Source organism: Podarcis erhardii, assembly GCF_964252035.2.
Source record: "Podarcis erhardii genome assembly, chromosome: 2".
NCBI classification, from domain to species: Eukaryota; Metazoa; Chordata; class Lepidosauria; order Squamata; family Lacertidae; genus Podarcis; species Podarcis erhardii.
The window spans coordinates 54,438,901-54,466,072 of NC_138498.1; the positions used below are offsets into that span (position 1 = coordinate 54,438,901).

At 42.3% G+C, this 27,172-nt stretch overlaps 1 protein-coding gene across 10 annotated transcripts in view; it reads right to left on the bottom strand.

Moving 5' to 3' along the window:
• Positions 1–27,172, bottom strand: part of LOC309336388 (uncharacterized protein) — a 78,663-nt gene that overhangs the window by 43,104 nt on the left and 8,387 nt on the right. For 7 of the 10 annotated variants that reach the window (XR_014153985.1, XR_014153986.1, XM_081852009.1 and 4 more), the window contains 12 exons: positions 24,794–24,954; positions 23,124–23,239; positions 21,486–21,601; positions 17,236–17,445; positions 15,807–15,950; positions 13,653–13,816; positions 11,426–11,538; positions 9,753–9,865; positions 9,303–9,512; positions 4,905–5,048; positions 3,774–3,943; positions 1,598–1,710 (listed from right to left, as the gene is read on the bottom strand). Coding sequence is in view for 8 of the 10 variants with exons in the window: in XM_081852009.1 (XP_081708135.1) it covers positions 1,598–1,710; positions 3,774–3,943; positions 4,905–5,048; positions 9,303–9,512; positions 9,753–9,865; positions 11,426–11,538; positions 13,653–13,816; positions 15,807–15,950; positions 17,236–17,445; positions 21,486–21,601; positions 23,124–23,239; positions 24,794–24,954 (1,774 nt within the window). In the remaining 2 variants the exon portion in view is untranslated. Of the gene's footprint in view, positions 1–1,597; positions 1,711–3,773; positions 3,944–4,904; positions 5,049–9,302; positions 9,513–9,752; positions 9,866–11,425; positions 11,539–13,652; positions 13,817–15,806; positions 15,951–17,235; positions 17,446–21,485; positions 21,602–21,687; positions 21,709–23,123; positions 23,240–24,793; positions 24,955–27,172 lie in introns of those variants that run through there. The other 3 variants (XM_081852008.1, XM_081852007.1, XM_081852005.1) reach the window with 3 other exon arrangements.

Consider the following 27,172-nt stretch of genomic DNA (forward strand, 5'->3'; position numbering starts at 1 on the left):
TAAAAGAATGAATTAAGTAACTTCATCTGTATATGCCAATGTAATTTCTACATGATTATTGCTGATCACTGGTGACCACCAACTATTCTTTCTCCCAACTTGAATGGAGAGCGGATACTCCTTCTGAGCCAAGCTGGGAGTGTGCACTGAGAAGATAGTGCAGGCTGACGGATCATTCAGTGCATTTTCTTAACCTGTCTGGGGAGGGAATTGCCTACTCCTCACTGAAATTGGGTGAGCAGGGTGCTTTAAAAGTGCAGATTGTGCTGGCTGACAACAGCAGGTGGGATGCACACTTACAAAACACTATTACTTCTGTTTTAAGAATGCTCCTGGCATACTGCGAGAAGTGAGGTTACAGGGAACCAGACAGAGGGCCTTCTCGGTAGTGGTGCCCACCCTGTGGAACACCCTCCCTTCAGATGTGAAGGAAATAAGCAGCTATCCTATCTTTAAAAGACAACTGAAGGCAGCCCTGTTTAGGGAAGTTTTTAACATTTGACTGGGAGCCGCGCAGAGTGGCTGGGGAAACTCAGCCAGATGGGTGGGGTATAAATAAATAATAATAATAATAATAATAATAATAATAATAATAATTACACTACATCATCACATGATGCATTCTGGCCCAACTGCTATGAAAGAACAAAGGGTTTTTGTTGTTATTGTTAAAGAAGCAAGAGAGGGTAAAGTTAAACAGCTTAGTCTTTTTAGTGAAATTCCTACTCCTGAAAGCACTCAAACCCTAGCTTTTTTTTTCCATTCCATGCATACTTGTTATAAGATCTTTGTATCTGATATAACTTTTTAGAGGAAGAGGTGGAATAATGTAAGGAATTGATTGGCAGTACCTTCTAGTAAGAAATGAACACTTGCACAGATGGCCTTTTCAGATATTTTAGTACCAGTGGTCTGACTGGTATAAGGCCGTCGTCTATATTCCTATGCTTCCAGCCAGGCAAGCATTTAAGGAAGGCACTAATGCCTATGTCTTTGGGTACCATACAAAGAAAGAAGAAGAGCTGACTAACGGTTCTCAGAGTCCTGATATTTTCTAATACTCAGATCATACAAGTGCATTACCACCACCAAAGCCAGTGACATTATATGATACGCGAGAAAATCAAGCAGCCATGCCTCAACTTTCCTACTAAGTGCAACATATTGTGATATGGTAGGAAAGCAACATGTCTGGCCCAGCCTTTAGGTTTGAGCCAATAGCAAAACAACAATTTAAACATGAGTGGAAAAGGGATAAGGGTTGGCCAGATGTAGAACACAGCTTAACCCTAAATATTTATTCACTACCCTGTGCTTAGAAAAAGTAATTTTGTCATGTGTTACTTGCTCATACTTCCATAACTTTCTCCAGACTCTACCTCTACGCTCTCTCAGTCTTTCCCTGACCTGTTCTCAGTATTTTGTAATAATAAAGACCACTACTTGATACCAAATGAGATCTGCGTACAGAAGTTCCAGATACTGTGTTTATTATCCTTGATGAGTCTTTTCATAGCTGTTTGCAAACATGCAATACACAGCTGAGATCTGCTTAAACTGCCAACAGTTATGGATTGGGCCCACTCATTATACATACCATTGCAATGTACTTTCTGCATTGTCCTCATGTGACCAAGCCCAGACCTCATCAGAGTTTATATCTTGGAGTCCTAGCCATGTTTTTTCTCTAACAAACTTTTGTATCCACTCCTACAATTGAAATCAGGATGAGGAATAAAAACAGAAATAGCTAGGCAGTACTGATTTTTAAAAGCAGTGCATGTGTTTTCACAATTAATGAAAAGATGATCACTTTGTTCCCATTCCAGCTGCAAATGTTGCTTCTGATATTAAACTGGTGTTGGGCTATCTTGCGCAGGTATCATTAAAGCAGTTAGAAATTATATTATTTTAGTACTAGGATAAACAATGAGCAAAGTTGAGATCTGGATCTTCAGTACATATTGTATTTATTATGAGGACTACCTGTTCAACTGTGATATACAAGCTCTTTAAAACCTCTTCCTAGCTTGGGTCAAAGATATCTCAAGGACCATTTTCCCCCACCTGAATCTGCCCAAATGTTAAGATTTTTTTACAGAGGTTGCCCTTTGTGTCCTACCAGCACCTGAAAGAGGGCAACTGATGGAAGAGTAGTTCCAGCTCTATCAATTGTCATTGATTGGCAGCCATTTCATCTGGCTGCAATAGAGGGAGAGATGGGAAGAACAACACCCTCTGTGAACTGTGCAGAGGGACCTGCTTCAGTTGGCTCCTCCTCGCCCTCAAACAGGTCATTCAAATAACTTTGTAAGTTTAAGACTAAGTGCCAGATTTTGCTTTTCCTAGTCCCTCATCTCTCCTCCTCTCATGCTGCGTCTTTTAGACAGGAAGCCTGCAGGGAGGGACTGTGCTGTCTATTGTTGAACTTATCTAAGCCACCTTGGAAGCCTTTTTGGCTGAACAGCAGGGTTAATACATAAGGAGGATCTTTGTGCAAAATTAGACATTAACATATGTATCACTTACTGAGCAAGGAAGGACAAACATAAATCTGATGCGCATTCAACTAATCATTCAGTTATGTATACCTTGGTGTTCTGCATTGCCACTGCTCATCCCCAGTCATATTAGGCTTACAAAGACACACAGTGGAATGGAAAGGTACTTTAAGGCATGAATAAAATAGTAATATAGAAGGAGGCACTTGTATCCAGTAGGACCAAGTTGATCTATTCTTGCTGGTGTTATTGTTTGAAATGCATGTGGTAGCTGTTGTTCCTTTGTCTGATTGATGTAGCCTATCTCCTTGCTCCTACAATCCCAGGGGAACTAGCAGCTGGAGCACTGTTCTTTTCAGAAAGGATGGGAGGAAATAAGCTCCCTTCAGATGCTCCTTCTCTGGCCAGTGGATGGGGTTGATTGGTCTTACTCTTGTCCCAATTATCTTTCTGAGAGGCAGGGGGAGCAGCTTCCTAGTGGCCTTTGGTCCCCTGGCCAACAGCAGAAACCAGAATGTGCTGCCCTTCAGCTGTGCAGCCCCTGAGCAATAGTGCTATGGATTAAAACCCTCTGCTAGCAATTCAACCGTGGGAACAAAATTCTTTGGACCAGCAAAGCACCATGAATGGCTGGGAAGGAGCAAGCAAAGCTAAACAACGTGTTGCCGAGCAGAAGTAGTTGTTACATGACAGAGTGTGTGTACCTCACTATGGTATGTACTGGCAATAGCAAGGGCCAGTAAAACAGCTTGCAGAAGTAAGCTAGTATGAAATTTTGCAGGCCAGTAACTTGTAGGTTTGTTCATAAGGCTGAGGTAATGTGATCTGGGCGTTCTGCATCTATGTCCACACATGAAATGTTTCCCTTAAAAAGGTGGGGGGTGAGGGCAGAAGTGAATACGTGCAACAAGCTTTCAGGCAGAGAATCAAGATGAATATTGCCTTCTATGTGTGACACATAGAGGAGCATGTACTAATTCACCATGTGGACAGGTATGAACCAGCCTTCTCAGGTCTTACCATTTAAAAAATGATAATTGAGGTTCTGGGGATTCTTACAGCAATTCTTTACAACAGCATCACTAAAGGAACTTGCATCAGCTTGGAAAGAATAACATAAAAGTGTAGAAACATTTTTTTACTGTATAGTGCCTGCAATATTAATTAAAAAGTACAGCATTCTTCTGAATTGTGATACTTCTACATAGGTGCTAAAGTTCTGGAAGTACAGGCCAATTAAGACAAGAGTCACTAATGGTAAAATAGCCATACCAGATCACCTTGGTCTTCAATCCATAGAAGTTCAGCAGCCCTAAAACGACTGCAGGAAGAATTGGCTTCTTCCCAGCGTTTTTCAGCATCAATATGGACAGAGAAATAGTAACAGTATCTGTTCCAGTAGCGCCATTTACCCATATCGGGACATCTCTGGCTGACTGTGCCTTTAAAAACAAATGCACAAAACGCCACTTCATACTCATGCCAAAACAAATATGCAAAACATTTACCCTGTGCAAACAGAAACTTTCCAGTCTCAAGAAATTCACTCTCATGATATCAACAAAAAATACAGGGATGGCCTGTAGAAAAAGACAGAAAAACTATGTTTTCCAGAGAACTGTGGATTTGGTAAAGATTAGCTCAAATTCAGATTGGGGTGGGGGGAATAGCTCCCCTTATTCCAAACCAAAGAGAATCCACGGGGTGCCAATCACTAGCAGTGGCGTAGCGTGGGTTGTCAGCACCCGGGGCAAGGCAAATAATTTGCGCCCCCTAACCCGTGGATTTGCGCCCCCTAACCCGTGGATTTGCGCCCCCTAACCCGTGGATTTGCCCTAACCCCAGATGTTGCGCCCGGTGCGGCCGGCCCCCCCTGCACCCCCCACGCTACGCCACTGATCACTAGTTTCCACAACCATCATGATTCACTGGGGGAAGAAATGTGTATCTGATCTGTGAACAACACACTGCATAATATTTATTCTGCTTGGAGGCTTTTCTCAATTCATTGCAATGTAGAAGTCATATTCAGAGAATGGTTCTTGTTACAGGACTGGCTAAACTAGGCATTAAATTTGCGTGTAATCACCTCTGAAAGGATGAGCAGGTGCTCAAACAGTGCTAGTGCAGCCACTCTTATGGCATGGTCCTAGTCTCCATCATTCAAAGGATGTTACTAAGAGCATGAACATCTGCTCTGTACTGAGCTAAGCAACTACAAGACAAAATATGCACCAGGGCACATGGGGAAACAGCAGTGTTCTGTTTCATTTCCATTAAAATGATCCTGAAAACAGAGAAGCATTTAGGGATATTTTGAAGACCCGCTTCAGCCACAGAACAAAGACAGCAATATTTCATATAAACTAAATTTATTTAGTTTTGTTTGTTTTTTAAGCTTACTTTCTGAACACCTCTCTATAGAGGATGTGTCTCTGCAGAAGGCCTTCTCATCACAGAAACCAGTCAACATGTTACAAAGGGCATTATCTCTGCATGGTGGACATTCTTCCCCACATCCATACCCGTAACGTCCTGGTGAACAAGCTAGAGTGCAGAGAATTTAAAAAAAATTAAAGTAACAAAGCAGGCTTGGACATCTATGTATGATAAAAATATGATAAAAAATATTCCAAGCTACAAATACACAGGCAAACATATAGGGAGGAATTCAACATAGTATTAAGGAGATCATTTTGTCAGCACAATAATTTCTGCTTGCCTGATGGAATGAGTTCTCCTCTACTCCTCCCATGTACTGTTCTAGGGATTATCCTGGCCTCCCCATGAGCAAATTTGGGAGCCATGGTGGGGAGGATGGAGAAGCCACATCATGTTATCGGAAGTCGCTGCATGGGCTTTCACTAGGTGGACTGGTCAGCTGAATCCAGCCCTAATAAATTATTTTTTACAGTAAGATCCAGTGTTTTACCACAGCAACATGCCTTACCATGGACAAACTACTGATTACAATCATACCTTGGATCTCAAACACCTTGGCTCCTGAACAAATCGGCTCCCGAACGATTGAAACCCAGAAGTGTTATGGTTTTTGAACAATTTTTGGATGCTCCTGCAGCCAATCAGAAGCTGTGCCTTGGTTTTTGAATGGTTCCAGGAGTTCTGTTTGAGAACCAAGGTACAACTGTACCTTGCCAACAGTAAAGGGAGTCAATAACCAATGAGTGGGTATCCCTAAGAAAATTTTGCCACACCAAGCAGCCCAACTGGGACCTGTAAAAAGACCATGACCTATAGAAGACTGTTCAGAAGATACTGCAGCCCTCAAGATGAAAAATTCTGTTTCAGAAAGAAGTAAATAAGCACTACTAAAACTGTAAATAATTACAGCAGTGTTAAATTCTGAATCATCACTTCAGCTTATGGAATTATATCCATTCTGGATGCTTTGTCTCAGCCTGTGTGAAATAAATCACAGTGTGATGTACTAACAAGGTTGAGCAGAGAATGCATGAGTTAGACTATTCCAAAACATCATGGGATCTCATGCTTTCTTATCTGTACTGATTATTAAAACCTGGATGTATTCCCAACACTTCCAGGTGCTTCAAACTCAAAAGCTAAGCAGCATTTTCTCATTCTCAGCTGAACATAGAATAGTAAGCAGAAAATCATATCACTACAGTGAGAGCAACTGGAGATGGCTCAGCATTGTTTTAAAGCAGCAATCAAATAGAAAACATAAAAAACCCTGAGTATTACTGTGACAGGTGCAAAGCAGGTAAACTGTATAAAAGTTCCAATAAACCCCTAGAATACAATAGGATGTATGACTGCCCTGAGAAAGCCACACAACAGCAACAAAATATATGGGTCATTTGTGAGGAAAGTACTGTGGTCCTCTGCAACTACATGGAGACACTGTGGGCAACACAACCCTAAAAGAGTAATATAAGTATATGGATATTTAGCACCTTTGGTACAGAAGAAATACAAAGTGCAATAACATACTTTATCATCCAAGTGCTAGGCAACAAGATAAATAGAAATTTACAAGAAGAAAAAATACAGAATCCAACATGTTAGGTTGTAAAATATCAAAATGCTGGCAAGGCTATGCTATGTCTGCCAGCTCCAGTTTCCACAGCTTACTATATCTCTTGGGCCTTTATTTAACCTCCCATACCAATTACATTCTACTACATTTGTCTTTTATTTTCTACTATGCTCCCTCTTCTTCAGTTTGTCTATCTTTGTCAATTTACTTTTCTCCATTTCTCTCTTTGTCTCCTATGCTGTGTGTGCTCTCTCACTAGTGCACGCTCTCTCTCTCTCTCTCTCTCTCTCTCTCACACACACACACACAATGCATGTCAGTATTGTATCACAATTATCATATTTCCCCCTTCCCCAATTTGGTTTGCTTCTTATGCTTCCTAGCTCAATCTCTCTTAGATCAGTAGTTCTCAAACTGTGTGCCAAGTCCCATGGTATAATATGAGGATACCCCTCAAAAGCAAGTTAGCACTTTTTGAATGGCTCCTGGAATGCATTAGGATGGGTTGGAACCTGCAAGCTTCAATATAAAAAACATGCTCTCAAGTTTATTATTTAGCAGAATACTGAGCCATCTCAATGTAACATGGGGTACAACTAGCATGGCTCCTCCAGATGATCTCAGTGTTTGGGCTGGGATATTAGGGTTCAGACACTCCTTATGGTAACCTGGACTCAACCTGTTCAGGGCTTTGGTTATTGACATAATATATGAACCAGACCCAGTAGCATATAGGCAGCCAGTCCAGATGTTTTAGTGGAGGTGCCACATACTGTTGGCTTTCTGACCCCATCTACAGTCTAACTGATGCTTTTTTCACCAGCTGGAGCTTCCAGAGTAGGGCAGTACTACATACTGTGCATTACAGTAATCCAGACTTGAAGTTACCAATTCATGGACTACAGTGGCCAAGTTATCCCAATCCAAATACGGGCGTAGCTGGTGTACTAGGTGAAACTGCTAGGGACATTTGGGCCTCTTGTGTCTAGGTCAGTGTTTCCCAACCGGTGTTCCGCGGCACACTAGTGTGCCGCGGGACGTCGGCTGGTTTGCCGTGGGAGGGAGGCGAGTCGGAGGCCCCGTGCTCCACGCAGGGAGCGCAAGGCTTGCGGGCAGCAGCCTGCAGCGCGGAGCACGGGGCGCCCTCCGGAGGACGCCCCGTGCTCCGCGCTGGTGTCCACAAGCCTTGCGCACCCGGGGGATCTCCCCCCGGGAGCGCAAGGCTTGCGGGCAGCAGCCTGCAGCGCGGAGCACGGGGCGCCCTCCGGAGGACGCCCCGTGCTCCGCGCAGGTGTCCGCAAGCCTTGCGCACCCGGGGGATCTCCCCCCGGGAGCGCAAGGCTTGCGGGCAGCAGCCTGCAGCGCGGAGCACGGGGCGCCCTCCGGAGGACGCCCCGTGCTCCGCGCTGGTGTCCGCAAGCCTTGCGCACCCGGGGGATCTCCCCCCGGGAGCGCAAGGCTTGCGGGCAGCAGCCTGCAGCGCGGAGCACGGGGCGCCCTCCGGAGGACGCCCCGTGCTCCGCGCTGGTGTCCGCAAGCCTTGCGCACCCGGGGGATCTCCCCCCGGGAGCGCAAGGCTTGCGGGCAGCAGCCTGCAGCGCGGAGCACGGGGCGCCCTCCGGAGGACGCCCCGTGCTCCGCGCTGGTGTCCGCAAGCCTTGCGCACCCGGGGGATCTCCCCCCGGGAGCGCAAGGCTTGCGGGCAGCAGCCTGCAGCGCGGAGCACGGGGCGCCCTCCGGAGGACGCCCCGTGCTCCGCGCAGGTGTCCGCAAGCCTTGCGCACCCGGGGGATCTCCCCCCGGGAGCGCAAGGCTTGCGGGCAGCAGCCTGCAGCGCGGAGCACGGGGCGCCCTCCGGAGGACGCCCCGTGCTCCGCGCTGGTGTCGGCCAGCCTTGCGCACCCGGGGGATCTCCCCCCGGGAGCGCAAGGCTTGCGGGCGGCAGCTGGCAGCGCGGAGCACGGGGCACCCTTCGGAGGACGCCCCGTGCTCCGCGCTCGTGTTGGCAAGCCTTGCGCACCCGGGGGGCGCATGGGGCGCCCTGAAACAGAGGGTTCCCCATGCTGCGGACTGTAGCCTGCCGCCGGACGCGCGGGGCGCCCTGAAGCAGAGCGCCCCTCGCGCCAGGCAGACATGGGCCAGCCCCACAAGCTCGGGGGACAGCGGGGAGGCGCAGCACCGCCATCCCACTGTTCCCGGACCTGGTTTTTTGGGGGGGAAATAAAGGAAAAAAATTTTTCCTTTATTTCCCCCCTCAAAAAAGTAGGTGCGTCCTATGGGACGGAGCGTCCTATGGGACGAAAAATACGGTACTTACTATTTCATAATAAAGTAATTATAAAATACTTTCTTTGTGTTTATTTGATTCCTATTAAAGAGAGTTACTTTATATATAGTCAATATAGGCACAGAGTTAATTTTTTAAACATTTTCTAATGGTGGTGTGCCTCGAGATTTTTTTCATGAAACAAGTGTGCCTTTGCCCAAAAAAGGTTGGGAAACACTGGTCTAGGTGTATCTAGGAGTACTACCAAGTTACAGACCTGCTCCTTTAGGAGTGCAACCCCATCCACAAATTTTGTTGGCTCCCACCCCCACAAGGAATCACTTTATAGGGGGGGGAACTAAATTTTGTCAATCTTTAAGCCCCACTGGTTCTGATCCTTCACAATATTTCCAGGACATTTCAAACTTCTATTTGGAGCTATTATAGCTCAGAATTTTGAATCTTTACTCAGCATTCCAGTGCACCAAACAACAATAAAAACAGAAATGATCCTTACCGGTCTTCAAGTGAAATACATGATGCCTCACACCTGATACCATTTCCATTCCTGTGACAAGAAAATGTTTGTCTGGCCAGCTACTTATTCCAGTACAGTTCTCTCTTAATATACAATAGAATCTTGCTTCCTCAAAGTTTTTGTACACAGCCAGGGGGTGAACAGCCAGCATTATTTTCCCAGGGTAATCAATGAAAATGTCAGGACCAACTTTTTAAAAAAGAAGAGACAATTTAGTAACATGATTATAATTTAGTAACAAGATTACTGACAGCAAATACAGCATGAATTGCTATATGAAAGAAAGCAAATTTAGGAATCTTAATCACTACAATTAATCATACTTACTCTGGGCAAATTCAGATTCATAATCATAAAACAGAGCAAAAGGTTACGTGATCCTATGATGAGCATTTATATTGTATATCAATCAAATATTCCAATCAGTACCTATTTCTTTTTCACAAACATAGAAATGTTGCTCAGTGCATGGTAATGCCATAAGTCTGCCTCCTCTAACCATCATAACACATCCATTTGCTGTGGCAGGAAAGTCCCATAACCTGATTAAAAATATAAAAAATAAGCTGGTAGAATTAACAATGCAGTTTATTTATACACTCTGCCTTACAAAATTAAAAAAAAACCCAACAACTGAATATCCCATACATTTCTGTACTCTTTACAGCAGTATTCCTGAGAATGCAGAACCAATTTGTTTACTTCAGAGGGCGCCTTTATAATGTTGTATGTTGTCTAATTAAAAGCAAACAGGAAACTTTTCTAGAATATGTAGAAAATACTGAAATCTAAAAGCAGAATGCAAACAAAAAGCAGATGGCATAGAAATTAGGGACATCTCTGAGAGTCCAGTTTCCAAATTAAAACTGAATGGATGGAACAATAGCTCAACACTAAACATAGTAGTGTGGTGTCACAGGAAAGTGGGACTAACTGCCTTTATATTACTGAACAGAACAAAAACCCAGTTATATTGATAAACAGGCAGCCCCCAGTTTACGCATGTTCAATATGTGCACGACCATGTCTTTACAAATCATGCCAAACGTGGAAGTGACCTGGAAATGCCATAAAGACGTCACTGAAAGGGTGGAATGGAGGCAAGGGCAGAATGAGGTGTTTGCAGGCTTTTTCAATGGTTTTCTTTGGTATGCAAAATGTTAACGGGAGGCGACCTGTAAATTGGGAGGGGAGATTTCCCAAAACTAAGAAATTAATAAATGTCAGAATCTAGCTAATAACTGGATAAGGAATGGAAAATGCAACCTGCTGAACTGTGCCAGATGTGGAATCCCTGGGTTGGTGCCTGGTAACTAGGTGCAGAGCCATTAAAAACCAATACCAGGGCCATGAAGGATTTTGGCAATACAAATGAACTGTCCTCTCCACCACCCATCCTGGTTCTGAGGAGTGGATAGAGGCAGGACAATTAACAGGAGATGGGATGGGGTGACTAGAAAAAGAGTAATTTCATAGGAGGCTTGGGTTTTGGGTGAGAGGTCTGCTGGGAAAGAGAACAAAGGTCAGACCCCAAGAACTGCTGGGCGGGCAGAACCAACTTGGCTGTTGCCTGGAAGAGGCTGCATTATGCAACAAGGGACCATGACTGACTGCTGCTTTGGAACTAAGCTTGCTGAAGCTATGGGGGGTGGGGGGTGGGATGAGAGACATTCTTAGGGTAAAATGTTCTGCACCCCCTCCATTGTAGATTTCCAGGGTAAATGTGTTAATAAACCAAATTTCTTAAAGACACTAGCCTCCACTGTCTTTCCAATGGAAACGCAATCCTGGGTAAGCTCCTGGAATCTCACACTGCACATGGAGATTATGGTAGCATGTAACAATATTATTGGACGAAGACAGTCACAAAAGAATGGGGGGGAAATGTATATCTTCCAGAGAAGAACTCTCTCCGTCAGTCTGTAGGCCTTACCTTCCAAAATGCTTCTCATCACCAAAACCTTCTTTAGCATCCTCTTCTGATGACAATTTGAGAGTTATAACTGAGCAAGAGTGTTATTAAAAACAATGCTCAATAGGTACTATGGAAGTATCTATGGAACTATGCTCTTTTCCTGCAACTGCTGAAATTGAATGCTTACCAGGAGTAGTGTAATGGATCAACAGCTTCTCGATCGCCACTCCATTTCCATACACTTCCTTCCTGTAGCAAACCAATCCAACTCTGACTTTCCATCATAGTATTAAGCCACTTCTAGAAAAAGAAATCTCTTTTAAAAACAGCTTATCAAATTTAAGACCTGAACAAATATCTGGAATCTGTATTGGGATGGATGGAATTCAACAGGTACTGTTGGTTGATGACAGATGCAAGCTACAGAACCCTGCTAGACAAAGGATCCTTGGGAATGGCTTATGCAAAGTCATTAAAAGACAAAGGTGTTGATTGGCATCTGTTAGCACATCAAAGGAAGGGTCTCAGGACTGTGAAAGACAGGGTAGTCAAGGTGATAGGGAGGGAGCAGGCTGTGCTCACATGAGAAAAATGTGCCTCTAAAAATGTTCTTGGGATAGGGAGGAGTTGTTTGGAGTAGGAATGCGCTGGGAAGAAGGGAAACAAAAGCCAGAAATAATCTTGGCAGGCTGACTGAAGTGAGGCTGGGCTCCAGTGCTGCACTGCTGTGGGGAACACACCCCTCTTGCAATGACTCCTTCCATCTAAATTCAGGTGTAAGTATGTGAATAAGAAGGACGTGAGTGGTGCTGTGGGTTAAACCACAGAGCCTAGGACTTGCCGATCAGATGGTCAGTGGTTCGAATCCCTGCGACAGGGTGAGCTCCCGTTGGTCAGTCCCTGCTCCTGCCTACCTAGCAGTTCGAAAGCACATCAAAGTGCAAATAAATAGGTACTGCTCTGGCGGGAAGGTAAACGGCGTTTCCGTGCGCTGCTCTGATTCGCCAGAAGCGGCTTAGTCATGCTGGCCACATGACCTGGAAGCTGTACGCTGGCTCCCTTTGCCAATAAAGCGAGATGAGCGCCGCAACCCCAGAGTCAGTCACGACTGGACCTAATAGTCAGAGGTCCCTTTACCTTTTATGTGAATAAGACATATTTCTTAAAGCTACAACAGCTTCCGCTGCGTCTTGATTCTCAAAGGAGCACAAATTCTGGTTGGGCACCTAGAACTGTCCTGGAATTTTGCTACTGCTCGGCAGTCAGCAGGTTAGTGCTCAGCCTTTGTAACAATACTTAAAACTCTCGTACAGGCATTACAGCTCTTCAGCCATGTACTTCAGGCCTTGATGGTAACTAGACTGATACAAGCAATTTTCCTCCCACTATTCCCTAGATTGCTTTTTAGCAGCAGCTACTATACTCAAACGCAGCAATTGCAGTAGACTCATCTTGATGTTATCAGGGCCAGTTTATCAGTGGGCTGGTAATTTTTTTAAAGGAACTGATGTAACTGATGAATTAACCTAAACTGATTAAAGGGGGGGGGTGGGAAGAATGCTACTCATCACAGCACCTATACACTGGGCTAGATATAGCAGGACTTTCAAGGTACAAATCTACTTTGTTTTTTTCTTGAGAGGGAGTACTATTAGTTTTCTTTAGTTCTTAGCCATCCAGCTAGCCTTTTCCCTCCCTCTGTTGTACCTTAGTGCATGTACCTAGCTTGGCTAGAGAACGGTCTAGGCCCTGCTCGCCAGTCTCCCAAACGACCTGCCAGCCAGTCCCATTTTTGAAGGTTACATGCCTTCCACACCCTTCTGCCTTTTTGACTTGAGCAATAGGGAGAGAAAACCATCTTCAATGGGTCAGATTTGGCTTATGAATCTCCAGCAGCCTATTACATCTTCAGTCTAATTGATTACATATCTGATCAAATGTAAAAAGTTGCAGTGCATTAAAAGTAAATTAGTCAATTTTAAATGTACTTATGCCTGTTCTTTTCAATGATCTGATGTGTATGATTGAGTTTTTCCTTTTTGAAATATTTCCAGCTCCTTTTCCTGAAAACAGGAAGAAAGGTAGCCTAAACTGAAACTAGCAATGTTTAAACCTTTTACAGTACAGTGGTACCTCGGGTTACATACGCTTCAGGTTACACACGCTTCAGGTTACAGACTCCGCTAACCCAGAAATATTACCTCAGGTTAAGAACTTTGCTTCAGGTTGAGAATAGAAATCGTGCTCCAGGGGCACGGCAGCAGCGGGAGGCCCCATTAGCTAACGTGGTGCTTCAGGTTAAGAACAGTTTCAGGTTAAGAACGGACCTCCGGAACGAATTAAGTACTTAACCCGAGGTACCATTATATGTCTTTTTGTTGTCTCAAATTTATCCTTGCACTAAAGTACAATACCTTTTCCTTTTCATTGTCAATTTTGACAAGGTTGACATCCTTGTAGTATGAACACTGCACGCTTGCCTGTGCGTACTGCTGTTTCCTTTTCTTTTCAAAATAATAGCAGTGTCCGTCATAAAACCACCATGGGGCATTCTGTGGACATTTTGGGTTCCTGATGCCTGAAATGAAGAAAATTATAAGGAAACTAATGCTGATCTCTTATGTCAAGTGAGAACTGAACCTTTCTCTATAGTTGAGGATCATATCCATGATTGGATTTCTCCTCCAACTTGCTCCAAAAGACAGGTATGCCATCTGTAGTGGGCAGCCTGGCATCTTGCCTGCTCCAAAAAAGCAGCTTCAGGCACAGCTCTGCTTCTCTCTGTTATTATTCTTCTTATTATTATTAAGTGGTGAGTGTGTGATCTTTCCACGGGAGCATTTGATTGGCAGAAAGTGCATGGTATTTCACACATAACTGGTGCAATTACTCCATCTTCCAGTGAGGGGAGATTTTTGGTTATGTTCCATCTTCCCAGGATTTTCCCATTGTTTGTTTGTCCTCTTGCTTGTAGATATAAATGCACCCCTTCCTTGTGACAATGGTTCTGTTTTTTTTCTTTTTAGAACACAACCACTACCCAAGTTTTGCAAATGTCTAAACGTTGGTCTTCAGATTTGGTTTCACTAGCGGCTATTTTAGCTATTTCTAATATCAGAAAAAGAAGACAGGCTGACTCAACTGTCCTCCAGTAAGATTATTTATTCTTTTTCATACAGCCTTAGCTATATCACATGCTAAACTAAAGCATCATGGCCAACCCAGCAGTGCAGCAGCTTTTAGTACTCCAAGTGACAGGAACACATTCTGACAGATATTCAGTCAGTTAGACTACAGTCCTTTATGTATTTACCTGAAAGTAAACCTCACTCAACTCAGTATGCCTAAATTTTTATTAAACATGAATAGTTTACTAGGACAGGTCACAATCTTGCAGAAACTAGAGGTGTGTAATTTTATTTTCATTAATATTTTCATCATGAAGCAAAGGCTGATTTATAATGCAGATATTCTGAAGCAAAAGTTGGTTGCGATGTTTGCCATTATACTATTTTCTGAGGTTTCACAACTGTACACCCTTTCCTTCATTCAAAAGCACTACCAGTTACACATATCAAATTTGCACTGAACGGAATCATGCTATTTTAACATGTTTCTTGCTTCACATTACCAACTGTATTTGCATCTGTTTGCATTTACTTTCTAGTGCTTTTCTACTGAAGTTCACACTGTATCTAGCCTTTTGTTTTATAGGGCCAAATGAGCTGCCTCCAGAGATATGTAGTTTTAGTCATCATGCCTTGTCTCTAAGCCTGTCTCAAAAACGTTTCCTTAAAAACAGCACCAACAAATCTCATAAGCATTTTGTAGCAACATCACCACATTGTATCTGCTTTTAAATAAGCATCTTTTTGTATTTTCCATTTTTTCTGTCATGGAGACTAATGAGCGCATCTAGCAAATACTGTATACAAATTGCTTGTTTTTAATTTTGAGAAATGGCACAAACAAGAAAACTTCTATTTTGGAAATAAGAAGGGTGTTGTGGGTAAAAAAAGTTCATGCAGATTGCACATGCTGGCGAACATATTCAAAACATCATGTTACAAGGAAAAATCTAAGGATGGAATTTTTTAAAAAACCCAACTACTTAGTTATTTGAGCAAGTGGTCTCATATGCATTTCATCCTGCTGTGGTTTTACAGTTGGTTGAATTCAGTGGAAATACCCTTAACCTCCCCTGTAAATTAATCTGTTATTTGCAAGGGTTCTACCAAGGCTTAAAGTCAACCAAAATTTTCCACAGGAAGACAGCTCCACCCTTGCAAAATAAACATTCTAGATTTTCATTTGTGCTTATACAGTGGTATGTCTAGATGCGAACGGGATCCGTTCCAGAGCCCCGTTCGCATCTAGAAGCAAATGTAACTAGCGACGGCATGTCTGCGCACGCGCGGGTCACTTTTCGCCACTTCTGTGCGCTCCGTTACTTCCGGGTTGCCGCGGAACGCAACTCAAACGCACTCATCCCGAAGCACATTCAACCCGAGGTATGACTGTATATAGACAAAAAACCCCACACAAATCTGTTCAAAGTAATACTGTACCTAATTCACACAGTTCACCTTTGAACTGGCCAATACACTGCATCCTTTCTGGGCACTTGCCATTTACTGAATTACACCTGAATCCTCCATAGCATTTTTTACAATCGGATGCACAGTTATAACCATAGAAATGAAAGTTACATTCTGTGTAGAGAATCAGATAAACATTATTACACACTTAAAACAAAATCATACGAAACCTCAGAGAAAGCTGAGAAGCAACCAAATGGCATCACCATCTAGCCAGCTTCTGCACAGAACCAGCTGATCTAAATGTTAATATGCAGAAGGGGTTGTGGGAAATAGGGGAGTTGAGGACCTTGAGGCATCTGACATTAATAAAGATGAAGGCTAATGTAACAGCTTACTTCATTTTTTTAAAAACCAAAGATCACGTAAGTTGAATTCCACCATTCCCAGTGAGAAAGCATATCAAACCATTGTAGAGAGGGAAGGGGCAATATGGAGAAAGCAGATAATCCTAGTTGACTTATAACACAGACACATAGATCTTAACCTAAAGGCTGTGCCTAAAGTAACTATGATTTGCCTGCCTGCACCATATACTTGATTCTCAGAGTTGTTTAAAAATCAACCCCTTTCCAGGAACTCTGGAGAATTGTAGCTCTGTGAGGGAAATAGGGGTCTCCTAACAGCTCTCAGCACCCTTAACAAATTACGGTTCTCAGGATGCCATTGGGGAAGATATGGCTGTTTTAAGTCATATGATACCACTTTAAATGCATCATGCAGACAGGATCTCAGACTGCTGTGAAGCTAAACTAGGGAGGAGGGTGGAAGAGAGAAACAGAAGGTAGGAACAAGTCATGAGCATTCAAAATTCCTTTTTCGGTACCTAAAATAATGTAAATGAGTAAGTAAAGACTCCCAGCTAAGACCAAGAAATACAGTACATGAGTGAAAGGAAGTAAAGACTAAGTGAGCAGAGTCTAGAGGACCAGTCCCTAAAACAAAGAAAAACAGGATAATCATATATGGGAAAATTGTTGCTTCTGTAAGTCTCCTCTGTTTAGATTGCAGGACTTAAAATCTCTTGCTTGAAGCTTGGGGAGGGGGGAGTATTTTTTTAAAAAAGGGGGGCAATCCCTGTTGCAGGTAATGATACTGCACCCCACATAATACAGTTCTTTGAATTTTCATGTCATGTCATTTGGAGAAATCTCTGCATAAGGTCATTGCAACTGTGATGAACTGGGTTCCAAAAGTTTTAAATTTCTAAACTCTCTCAAATGTGTGTATTTCTTGATTTTACTTAAGAAATGTGTTTTCTGGTCTTATGTCAAGAAAGACACACTTATGGTCAGGCTTAAAAAGTCCATGTATGACAGTCCACATGTGCACTGGAGGCTTTTTCTACATCAAACATAAAAGCTGTTTACTAGTTTTTATTTCAGGCGCACAAACATACCACGTCTTATGTATGCAGTTGCAGTTTCATCATAAGTAACAATTATATCAACACCTCTTGTTCTTCTGTAGTATCGGTAATCTTTCACTATTCCTGTGCAGCTGGCATCATTTAAGCAGTCTAATGCAGCAGTGGAAAAGGAGGTATAAAAGTGAGGTTCTAATGGTCCTGACAGAAAGTGATCAGTATAGACATCAAAAAGATTTTCCACTGAGGTAAAAAGAAAAAAGAGGGAGGGGGCAGGAATTGTTTTTACTATCCATTCTAATAGAAATATGCTTTGAATAATTATCAAATAAAGTTTACAATACATTCTTTTTATCCAGTTATGTTGTTTCACCTCAGAGTTCTTTTGTGGGTTACTTTTCTTTTACAGACCTAGATAGTCAATTGTTTGGCAGTGCAACACTCTCAGCCCCCCTCCCCGAGTGTTCAGAACATATACACGCCAGAGATACTCTAAGCAGAACTCCATGTCCTAGCAGAAGGGGCAAGGGTAAAATGTAAATCTCTAGCTTAGGTGTTTTCATAGCAATGTGTTGGACTCACCCACTGTTCCCCAATATCAATTAAGATTTCTTACTCATTTAGCTTAAGAGTGTGAATGTGCTAGATATAATTGCTGTACCTACACGACATAAAGATCAATAGACAGATATTACTTCACATTAGTTATTCCTTTAGTTAATGTATATTTTCTTTCATGGAATGAACCATTCTTTTGGGGTAGTCTGGTGAGAGAGTATGTTCTTGGTTAACAGATTAATTCCCAAGTACACCAAGGTCCAGAAAGGTCTTTTTTCATGAGTGGATGTACCACTGTCTCTTTCTTTTAAAATATTTTCACTGTAGAATTTTGAACCTTTGACAATTCAATATTATATTTCTTATACAATAAGATAATAGTGCAATCATAAAGCAGGGAAAGAAAGGTAAAGAGAAGCAGATCAATATACCGTACATAAAAATCTAAATTATTGTAAATTGATTATAAGGTGAAAAATCATCATTTACATTGTCATACCACAATTATTTAAATATAAGCAATTTCTCAATACATTTATTTTCCTGATTATTATATATTGCGTTCCTCTTATACAGTAACCTTATAATTAGACTAATTTGTCAAATCTTCCTCAACCATTCCTCTATAGTAGAGGGATCCTTAGTCTTCCATTTTTGAGTCATACTATATATTAAACCCACTTTAATTCTTTTGCACCTCCAGCACTGCTTATTTTGGCTATAAATTTTGCCAGTGTTATGTAGATAGTAGTTTGAAATTGTTTTCTTTCATATTCACACCTAATAATATTTTGGGGATTTTTTAAAATTCAAAATGCAACAGAGATAATGTTACAGATAATATTTGTTGGTAATAATCCATTTTTTTATTTCTTTTGTCTTTGATGTCAGCTGTAGGGTAATTAGATATAATCTATTGAATAATTTGAGTTATGAGGCTGAGATTAAAAAGTGTTTATTAGCAGGATGGTAAAAGCTCCATATCTATTAAGTGATTTTCCTCCATCGTTAAAAATTTTTTTGGGGTAATACTCTCCAGATATTACTTAGGACCTGCCAATTACAGACGATACAGCTCCATTATAGTCTCTGCAAACAGTCACTCCCCTTTCTGCATGGTTTTTCATTAAGTTTTTTAGGGATTTAAAGTAATTTATTTGATTTATCAGTGCATAGACATAGATCAGAGAATATGTATATTGAAATATGACCCCTTCTGAGTATTAATACCACCACCCCTTTCAAGTCAGTGGTTGCACATGGTCAGCACACCCCATCCCCGACCTGAACAAGCAAGCCATGATGGGCAAATACTGGGACAGACAGCTAAAAGCACACTGTCCACATCCTCTGGCCTCAACTAATGGAACTGATCGCATAGGCTTGAATACGAGAACAGGCAAGTCCTTTAATCAAGTGGCACTGCCACAAATTATTTAGACAACAATCCACTACATTGGGGTGAGAACTTGTTCAGCTCAAGAGTCACATTATTTGGTGGTTAACCTTCCACAGGTCATGTGCAAGAAGTGAGCAGTGCCACTTCACAAATTTCTTTGATATACAAAATCACCCAACTGATTCATTAATTCATTTACTCTCTCCAATACACTTTTACCCCAAACCCCAGCATCTGAGGATGGGAAAATTATATCTTTTTTCAGGTCTAATTGCCATAGACGGGTGATCTTCATGGAATTGGATTAAGTCCCAGCTGCAACTTCCAACCAGAGACTGTTTTCAAGTTTAATTACCCCCGCCCAGGCAAATATCCAAGACAGCAACCCCTCCTGCAACCACAATACAAAGCTAGACCTACTGGAAGAGCCTTTTTGAGTTCCCTGTATCAATATTGTGTGCCAAAATTTGAAGTTTTGCAAAAGAGGGCATACTGCCCATAGTCAAGGATCCAAACACTGCAGTGATTTGTCAAAGATGACTTTGTAGAAAGCATAGTCCATTCAAAAGCACTCTGAAAAAGAACAGCCTGTTTCCTTCCTTTTTATTCTGTACTATAGTGCTGTACAAGTTTTGGCAAAGGAGTGTACATTCTGCACTTCCCAGGGCCAGCATGTGTACCCAATACTCATGGGTATGGCTCATCAATCTCATCTAAACTAATTCTGCAAATACAGCAGATCTTGTCCAGTAATGTTTCTGTTAGAAATTGTAGAAATACATTTCTTCACTAACTTGAGTTCTCCATTAACTCGTGTGTTTCCAAATTGCAATATGTGGAATGTGGAAAGAGTGATACACTGGTAATTCTCCTAAACATTCCATAACAATGTATTTGAAAGAGGAGGGTATCATTGAGCAGAAAGTCCAGCAGCAATGTTCATCCCAGGATGGGCCACCTCAGTGCTCTCTGGCAAGTGTAGATCATCTGTTGGAGCATATGCCTTCCAAAGGATGTTTCCTCAGTGATACAAGTGTCAGAGCTGTATAAGTCTTTCCAAAATACTTTTGGGAAGTCCTCCAAATGTCCAATGTATGCCACTCCTTTTCTTTGTGGCAGTGGCACAAAGGAAGGAAAGGCAGTGGCTTTGTGGCAAGGAAAGGAAGGAAGGAAAACATCAGATTTTGTGCCTGGCGGAAGGCACAATTGACCTTAGGTATAAACGTTGGTTTTGTTTGCAGAACTTTCATGTTTAAGAACCAAGAGAAGCAGAGTTCTGAGACCCTTCTTGCTGAACACCAAGAACAGCACTTTCCAGAAAGGCATTTTAAAGTGTATCATATATATGGAGCCTCAAAGCTGATCAGCGCTTGCAAATCTTGTGAAGGTGCCACACCATAAATCTGTGCACTTGATATTAGAGAAGTGAGTCTCCCCTTAATATGCACTTCAAACTGGAATGGGAGGAGGCAGGACTGCTCCATCCTTCTTCAAAACTGTGGACATTGCTTCTGCCTGTCTCAAAACTGTGTAGCCTGAGTTAGGACTACCTTGAGGTCAGCCCAGGTTGCAGATGCACCCATCTATCTTCACAATCCAGATCAGGTGTGGGGAGCCTTTGGCCCTCCAAATTTTGCTGAACTACAACTCTCATCAGTCCTAGCAAGCATGTCCAATGACCAGAGATAATGGCAGTTATGGTTCAGCAACATCTGGCGAACAAAAGGTTCCCCAGGCCTGTCCCAGATGGTCATGTACAAGTTCGACTACACCTCACTCTTCACTCATTGAAGATCAGATCTTTTAAAAGAGTACACACTCTGGCTGAGAGTTGTCCAGCACTACTCTGGCATTCTGAATTCCTTTGGGAGGTCTTTTGGCATCTCAGGCATGGAAGCTATCTGGGGCAAATGATAAGGGAAGCTCCTTAGGGCCATCTAGATGGCCTGTGCAGTTGGTTTGTAGACCCCCTATCACACCTGATATTCATTTGTGTATCACATGATTCACAGCTTGCTTCATCCCGCATGATAAAGGATACCTATGCAACCTTGTGCCTCACCATGAATGGAGAAAAGAAATCTGATTAACCTAGAGAGCTCACCTTGATATAATTAAAATCAAAATTCTAAGCAAGTATTTAGGGAAGTTTTTAATGTTTGATCTTTTACTGTGCTTTTAATATTCTGTTGGGAGCCGCCCAGAGTGGCTGGGGAAACCCAGCCAAATGGGCAGGGTATAAATAATAAAGTTACTAATTTTTTATTATTAATTATTACAGATGTTTTCTTCTTCATCACCTTCAGAACTCTACCGTGCAGTTTACCTTCAATTCTCTTGCAAATAAATTTGTGTTTTTCCTCACAATTTAGTCTCAGAGCAGTTTGGTCTACTGAATTAAGACCCATACATCTTCCAGCTGGGCTCCCTTTTAGTTCCAACCTGTAAGAAAAAGACATGACTGATTAACTGGTATAGACACAGATATGCACATTTCTGTTACATCTTATAAAAAACTTTTCAGCGACCTTACAGATCACAACAACAATAATCCAGGAGCAGCCAGTGAGGAGGGGTGGCACCATGCTCCTGGCCTCCAACAACAGAGTTGCTGCAGCTTACTGGGAGGGAGAGGGGCATTCTGCAGGGCGCATTTACTCCTCAGCCACAACACCAACCTTCTCGTCACCTTGCCCGTCTCCCTCCTTGTAAGCGGCAGTGACTTCACAACCAGGTCCATGATGTCACTCCTCCTCACCGGCTGCTCCTAGAAGAAAACATTAAAAATAAACCCAGTCAGACATGCCATCTGGACTGGACTACTGTAACACACTCTTTATGGGGCAGAAGTTAAAAACCATCCAAGAACTTCTACCAGTGTAAAACACCACCACTAAAACTTTGATTGGGGCAAGTACTTTACAAGACGTGCAGTTTCCAAGTGAAATTCAAGGTGTCAGCTATTACTTCTAAAGCCTTAAACAGCTTGGGACAAAGCTTCTTGCAGTTTGTCCCCAACCAAGTGGAGCTGTCCTGGCTTTCTCTATGGCAGGCACATTCCATATGTGCAATTCCTTGTTCCAAGAGATTACCTTCCTATTTGTGTTTCAACAGCATTTCAAGACATTTCTTTTTAAACAAGACTTTGATTCTGTTGTTGCTTAATTTACAGTGGTGCCCCGCAAGACGAACGCCTCGCAAGACGGAAAACCCGCTAGACAAAAGGGTTTTCCGTTTTGGAGGCGCTTCGCAAAACGAATTTCCCTATGGGCTTGCTTCGCAAGACGAAAATGTCTTGCGAGTTCCCGCGGGTTTTTTTCCGCTTTTTTCGCCCTTTTCCTAAGCCACTAAGCCGCTTATCAGCTGATCCGCTGATAAGCCGCTTCTCAGCTGATCGCTAAAAGCCGCTAGACCGCTAATAGCGCTAATCCGCTAAGCTGTCAATGGGCTTGCTTCGCAAGACGAAAAAACCGCTAGACGAAGAGAATCGCGGAACGGATTCTTTTCGTCTTGCAAGGCACCACTGTATATGCCATTTTCGTTTTGAGAATTTAATGTATTTATTATTAGCTCTGGATTTCTGTGCTCTTTCTGCCTTTGCTTCTTTTGTTCTTTGAGGTAATTATTTTAGTTATTATTTTTGCTTTCATTGTTCTGTTACAGTGCGTTGGAGTTGTTTATAGTTTGCCTCTGCAGACAATTAGGAATACAGACTTCCACAATGGTAAATTGATGCCTGTTTTTAACATTTTTATGGTTTTATGCTTCTATTGTTGTAAGCCACTTTGATATTTTTTTTATGATATAGCGGTACACAAATACCTTTATAAATAAATATATATATAACAAAACTGAGAAAAATAGTTTTACTCAAGATGAAAATAGTAAAATCGAAATGCAAATTAGAAACGATGAAACTAAAATTGACAGAAATACTTATGTGTACCAGTGTACACTTATGTACCAGTGTAATGCTTTAGCAGCTGATTTCATATTTGACCAAATCCATATGGAATTTTGCTTCCTGCTATTCAGCCCAGTCCACAAAATGTCACGAGGGTTTACAGAGGACAACCAGTCCTGCCAAAATACAAGAGACAGTAAAACAATTTGGGATGCAACAATATTTGATGGCTATATTTGCCTTCTGCTAAAGTTTACAAGGTCAGAGTAGAGCTAACAGTACTTTAAACCACATAAAAGGAATGCCCCCAAGCCCTGAGGTACAGGCCTTGGCAAAGGCTCCTGTAAGCTCCAGCTGGAAGAGATGGCTTCCTACCTCTTCTGAGATAACACAGATAGGATCCTTAGCCCCAAGCTGGCAGAATTTTAACAAGCTGGCAGCAACTGAATGACAAGACAGGCTCCAATGCCTGGAGTTTGTGTTTGGCTCTGGCTCATAGCAAAAATGGGATTTCCATTTTCCCAACTTCCCAAACTAGGACATTTTGTTTTTGAATTCTCTCAGTTTTAATATTTGCATTACTATCAATTTCTAGCACAAGAGGGCAGCATCCACAAGTCAAATGCTGGGTATAAACACATTCTTCCCACCGTCCAGTAACTAAACGTACTTTAAACTTTATACAGTTCTTCTTAAATAGAAAGCTTAGTTCAAATCACAGTTTTTTATCATATTTTTTTTTCTGTTTTTGATACACAACTCCAATCCAGGTTCAATTTGTAACTAACTGGGTTTAGCAAACTAAGCTGTTTCCACACACACCAAGCTACAAATAGCGGCTTAGTTTATTCCAAACAAAATTAAGCCCAGTCATGTTCATAACTCACAAAGCACTTTCTAGAGCTATACAATACTTGTGAAATAAATACCTCACCTCTTGTATGAACATACTTTCATGTAATAAACTAGCAATCAGAGCCAGATATTGCAAGAATTTGTCTAATAACTTTCTGAATAAAACACCTTATGATTTAAAATGAGACCTCTTGAAGACCTACCTGTTAAGACTCAAAAACATAGTGGGACTCAGAAGCAAGTCCTACTGAAATGAATGGGGCTTACTCCCAGGGAAATTTGCAGCCTTACTCTCTCTTGGAGAAGAGAACTCTCTGGCCTGTGTTGTTGGCGCTGATAGGAAGACACCCCTGACATTATAAAAGCAAAGAGAAATGTGGACCAGAGTGGAGAAAAATAGTGTCAAAAACAGCCACAGCACCTCTGAAAAGAGAACTAGTTGGAAGAATGATCCAGACGGAACACTGGCGTAAATCAGACCTGGCCCACAAAGTTAGGGATTTTTTATTTAGTCAGGGAAACCTAATTAGCAAAGACCTTCACTTTAAAATGAATGTGGTAAGGGAAAGAGACTCACAGCACCATGGGACTCGAGCCAGACTGGGGCTGTGTCTTTTGATACTGCTGCCACAGCACAACCATCACACTCATAACTGTTTTTAAAACACAGTAGGTTGTGGTAATGACAGGTGCAAATATCAGAAAGCCAAACCAATGCCAAAACAACACTGATATTCTGTTTAAAATTCACAAACCCTGCTTTTAACTGAAGATATTTCAAAATTGTAACACACACACACACACACACATATATATTATATATTCTACCACTAGATCTCCATTATTTGTGTTTTGCCATAGGGATGTGTAAATACCATTTCACTTCTGCTTCCAATCCATACGAGGTCTGTACTTCTGAATCTTCTGCACTGTTTTCGAGAATCTGCCCAGCTGATGCTGACATTGCTGAAGTAATAGCAGCCATTTCCCCAATATTTCCAACCAGAAAATCGTGGACACCATGCACTGCTCATAGCTAATCAAAACACAAATAAACAACCGATAACATTCCAGTCTGTATGCTGTAATAAGATTTGTCACATGCAAGGACCACAATGCAGGGGTAAAGCTAGGCTTTATTTCACCTGGGTCAAAGACCCAGTTTGGCAGCCCCCCACGTGCATTTGCCTACACACACAGAGAGGCCGAGAGCCTCAATGGCAAGGCAAAAAAAAGGCTAGCCTCCTCCATAGCTACAGCTCTGTACAATGCATGCCTATAATATGGGTTTCGCTGTTATGCAAAAGCAAATAGTTCACCCAGGATCCACTCAAATTTCTCCCCAGATTTCTGTTTCAAATTGCCTGATTGTATTTGCAGAAGGGGACAATTGCATACCCAACCCACTATTCTTTTTTTTGCGCCTGTGTGTTGTTTTTTTGCAGACTTTAGACTTATCCACACTTCTGCTTGTCCCGTGTCTAGAAAGCATAGGTCCAAAAGGTTTTCAACTTGTTCCTTGCTTTCTAGGCCCAGGTCTAATTGGTGTGGGGGGGTTTTTGGTCCCACCACTTTCCCAAGGAAAACCTGCTGTTTACCACTGAATCAGAATAAACATGAATCCACACCAAAACAAACGACTGATGTTTCTTCTGATTCAGTGGTAAACAGGAGGTTTTCCCAGAGGAAAACAGTGGGACAAATGGAAGTGTGGATGAGCCACACTTCATACTACTGTGTATAGATGCACTGTCACAATTTTCAGTGTAATTTCTTCTCTTACTGGTTCCAGTGCTCAACAGGACATATATGCTTTCATTAAAAAGCCATGCAAAAAGGAATCTGAAGTGATGGCAGAAATCAATCACAAGTATATTGCATAGTTGTTTAAGCAAAGGATCTATGACAAGTGGTCACAGATCCACTTGATGGTTTATCAGGCACAAGAAAGACTCCGGAATTGCTTTCATTATTTGTTTTGTTATTTTGCATTTTTCCTGCAGCACCGATATCCAAAACGATTGAATTTTGGGGCATTCCCACCACATGTGGAGGTATGTGCCTGTGGAGGTGCAGCCTCTGTGTACACACTAGGAGGCATTGATAGGGCAGGGATGTCTTTAACTTATGCAAAGGTGTTTACACCTTGGCTAGAGACAAATTGGGAATGTGTCAGGGAACTGCCATCAGTGTCGGAGGGAGAGAGCAAAATCCAGAGGGATTCCAGAGAGCATCCTGGGATTGGGAGAGGCAGCCCATCTTCTGGGGAAGAGAATCAGCGTAGCACCAGTGGAGAAGGGGGCAGATGGGGGAAGCGGCGAGGCGGTCCCATGACTCCTTGCTGGGGACCAGCGGGGAGAGTAGAGGTCCTCCGCTGCCTACGCCCTCCTTGTGCAGAAGGCTTTCGTGCAGAGAGAGTAGGAGGAGACTAGGCGTCAAAGAGCTTCTTTGCTAGAAGTTTAAGAAACGCCCACTGACGGATTCTGCCAGCGATTGAGACAGCCACGGGTGAGTGGCTGTCCGGACAGAAAAGGTTCACTCAGGCAATACAGCCAGCTGTTTGCACCGGCTTACGCACGAGCAACCCCTAGAACCATCACAGAATGGTTTAAGTCTTTCAATCTGTGTGAAGCTATCTTAGGAAATAATGCATCAAAGTAGAGGATACATATACATTTTCAACGATGTCACATGAATACAGATTAAAAACCCAGCACTGGAAATGCAGCGAGTGCACAGTAAACAGGAGTATGAACACAGCTGCTAACTCTCCTTCAAATTCTGACAAGCGGAGTGTCAGGGAAGATGGGTGAGGATTTTTCTCAGTTTCATAGAACTCTGTATTAGAAAAATTGCAATAATCTTTCCTGGTTTTTCTCATTTTATCCAAGCATCCATGTGAGTCATAACTGTCTCTCTGGGAGGAATCTGAGAGGAAACAGTAGGTGAAACTTCCAGTTTCGGCCTTCTCTGAGTGACAGTGCACATAAGAGAAATCCCAGCCTCTCTATGAAGCATTCTGCACATGCTAAAGAACTTAGGAAGGGTAAGAAGCGATTATTAGGGGGGAAAAAAACCAAGAGGATGCTTAATGATACAAGTGAACAGTTGTGGCCTGCTGTCCTGTGTAATCACACACTGCAGTAACCTGTAAAATGGAAGACACAAGGTGAAAACTGCAGCAAACTGCACGTGCACCAATTCCAAAATTAAGTTTAGAAATTCTACAAATTAAGCCATAAGGAAGAAGAACA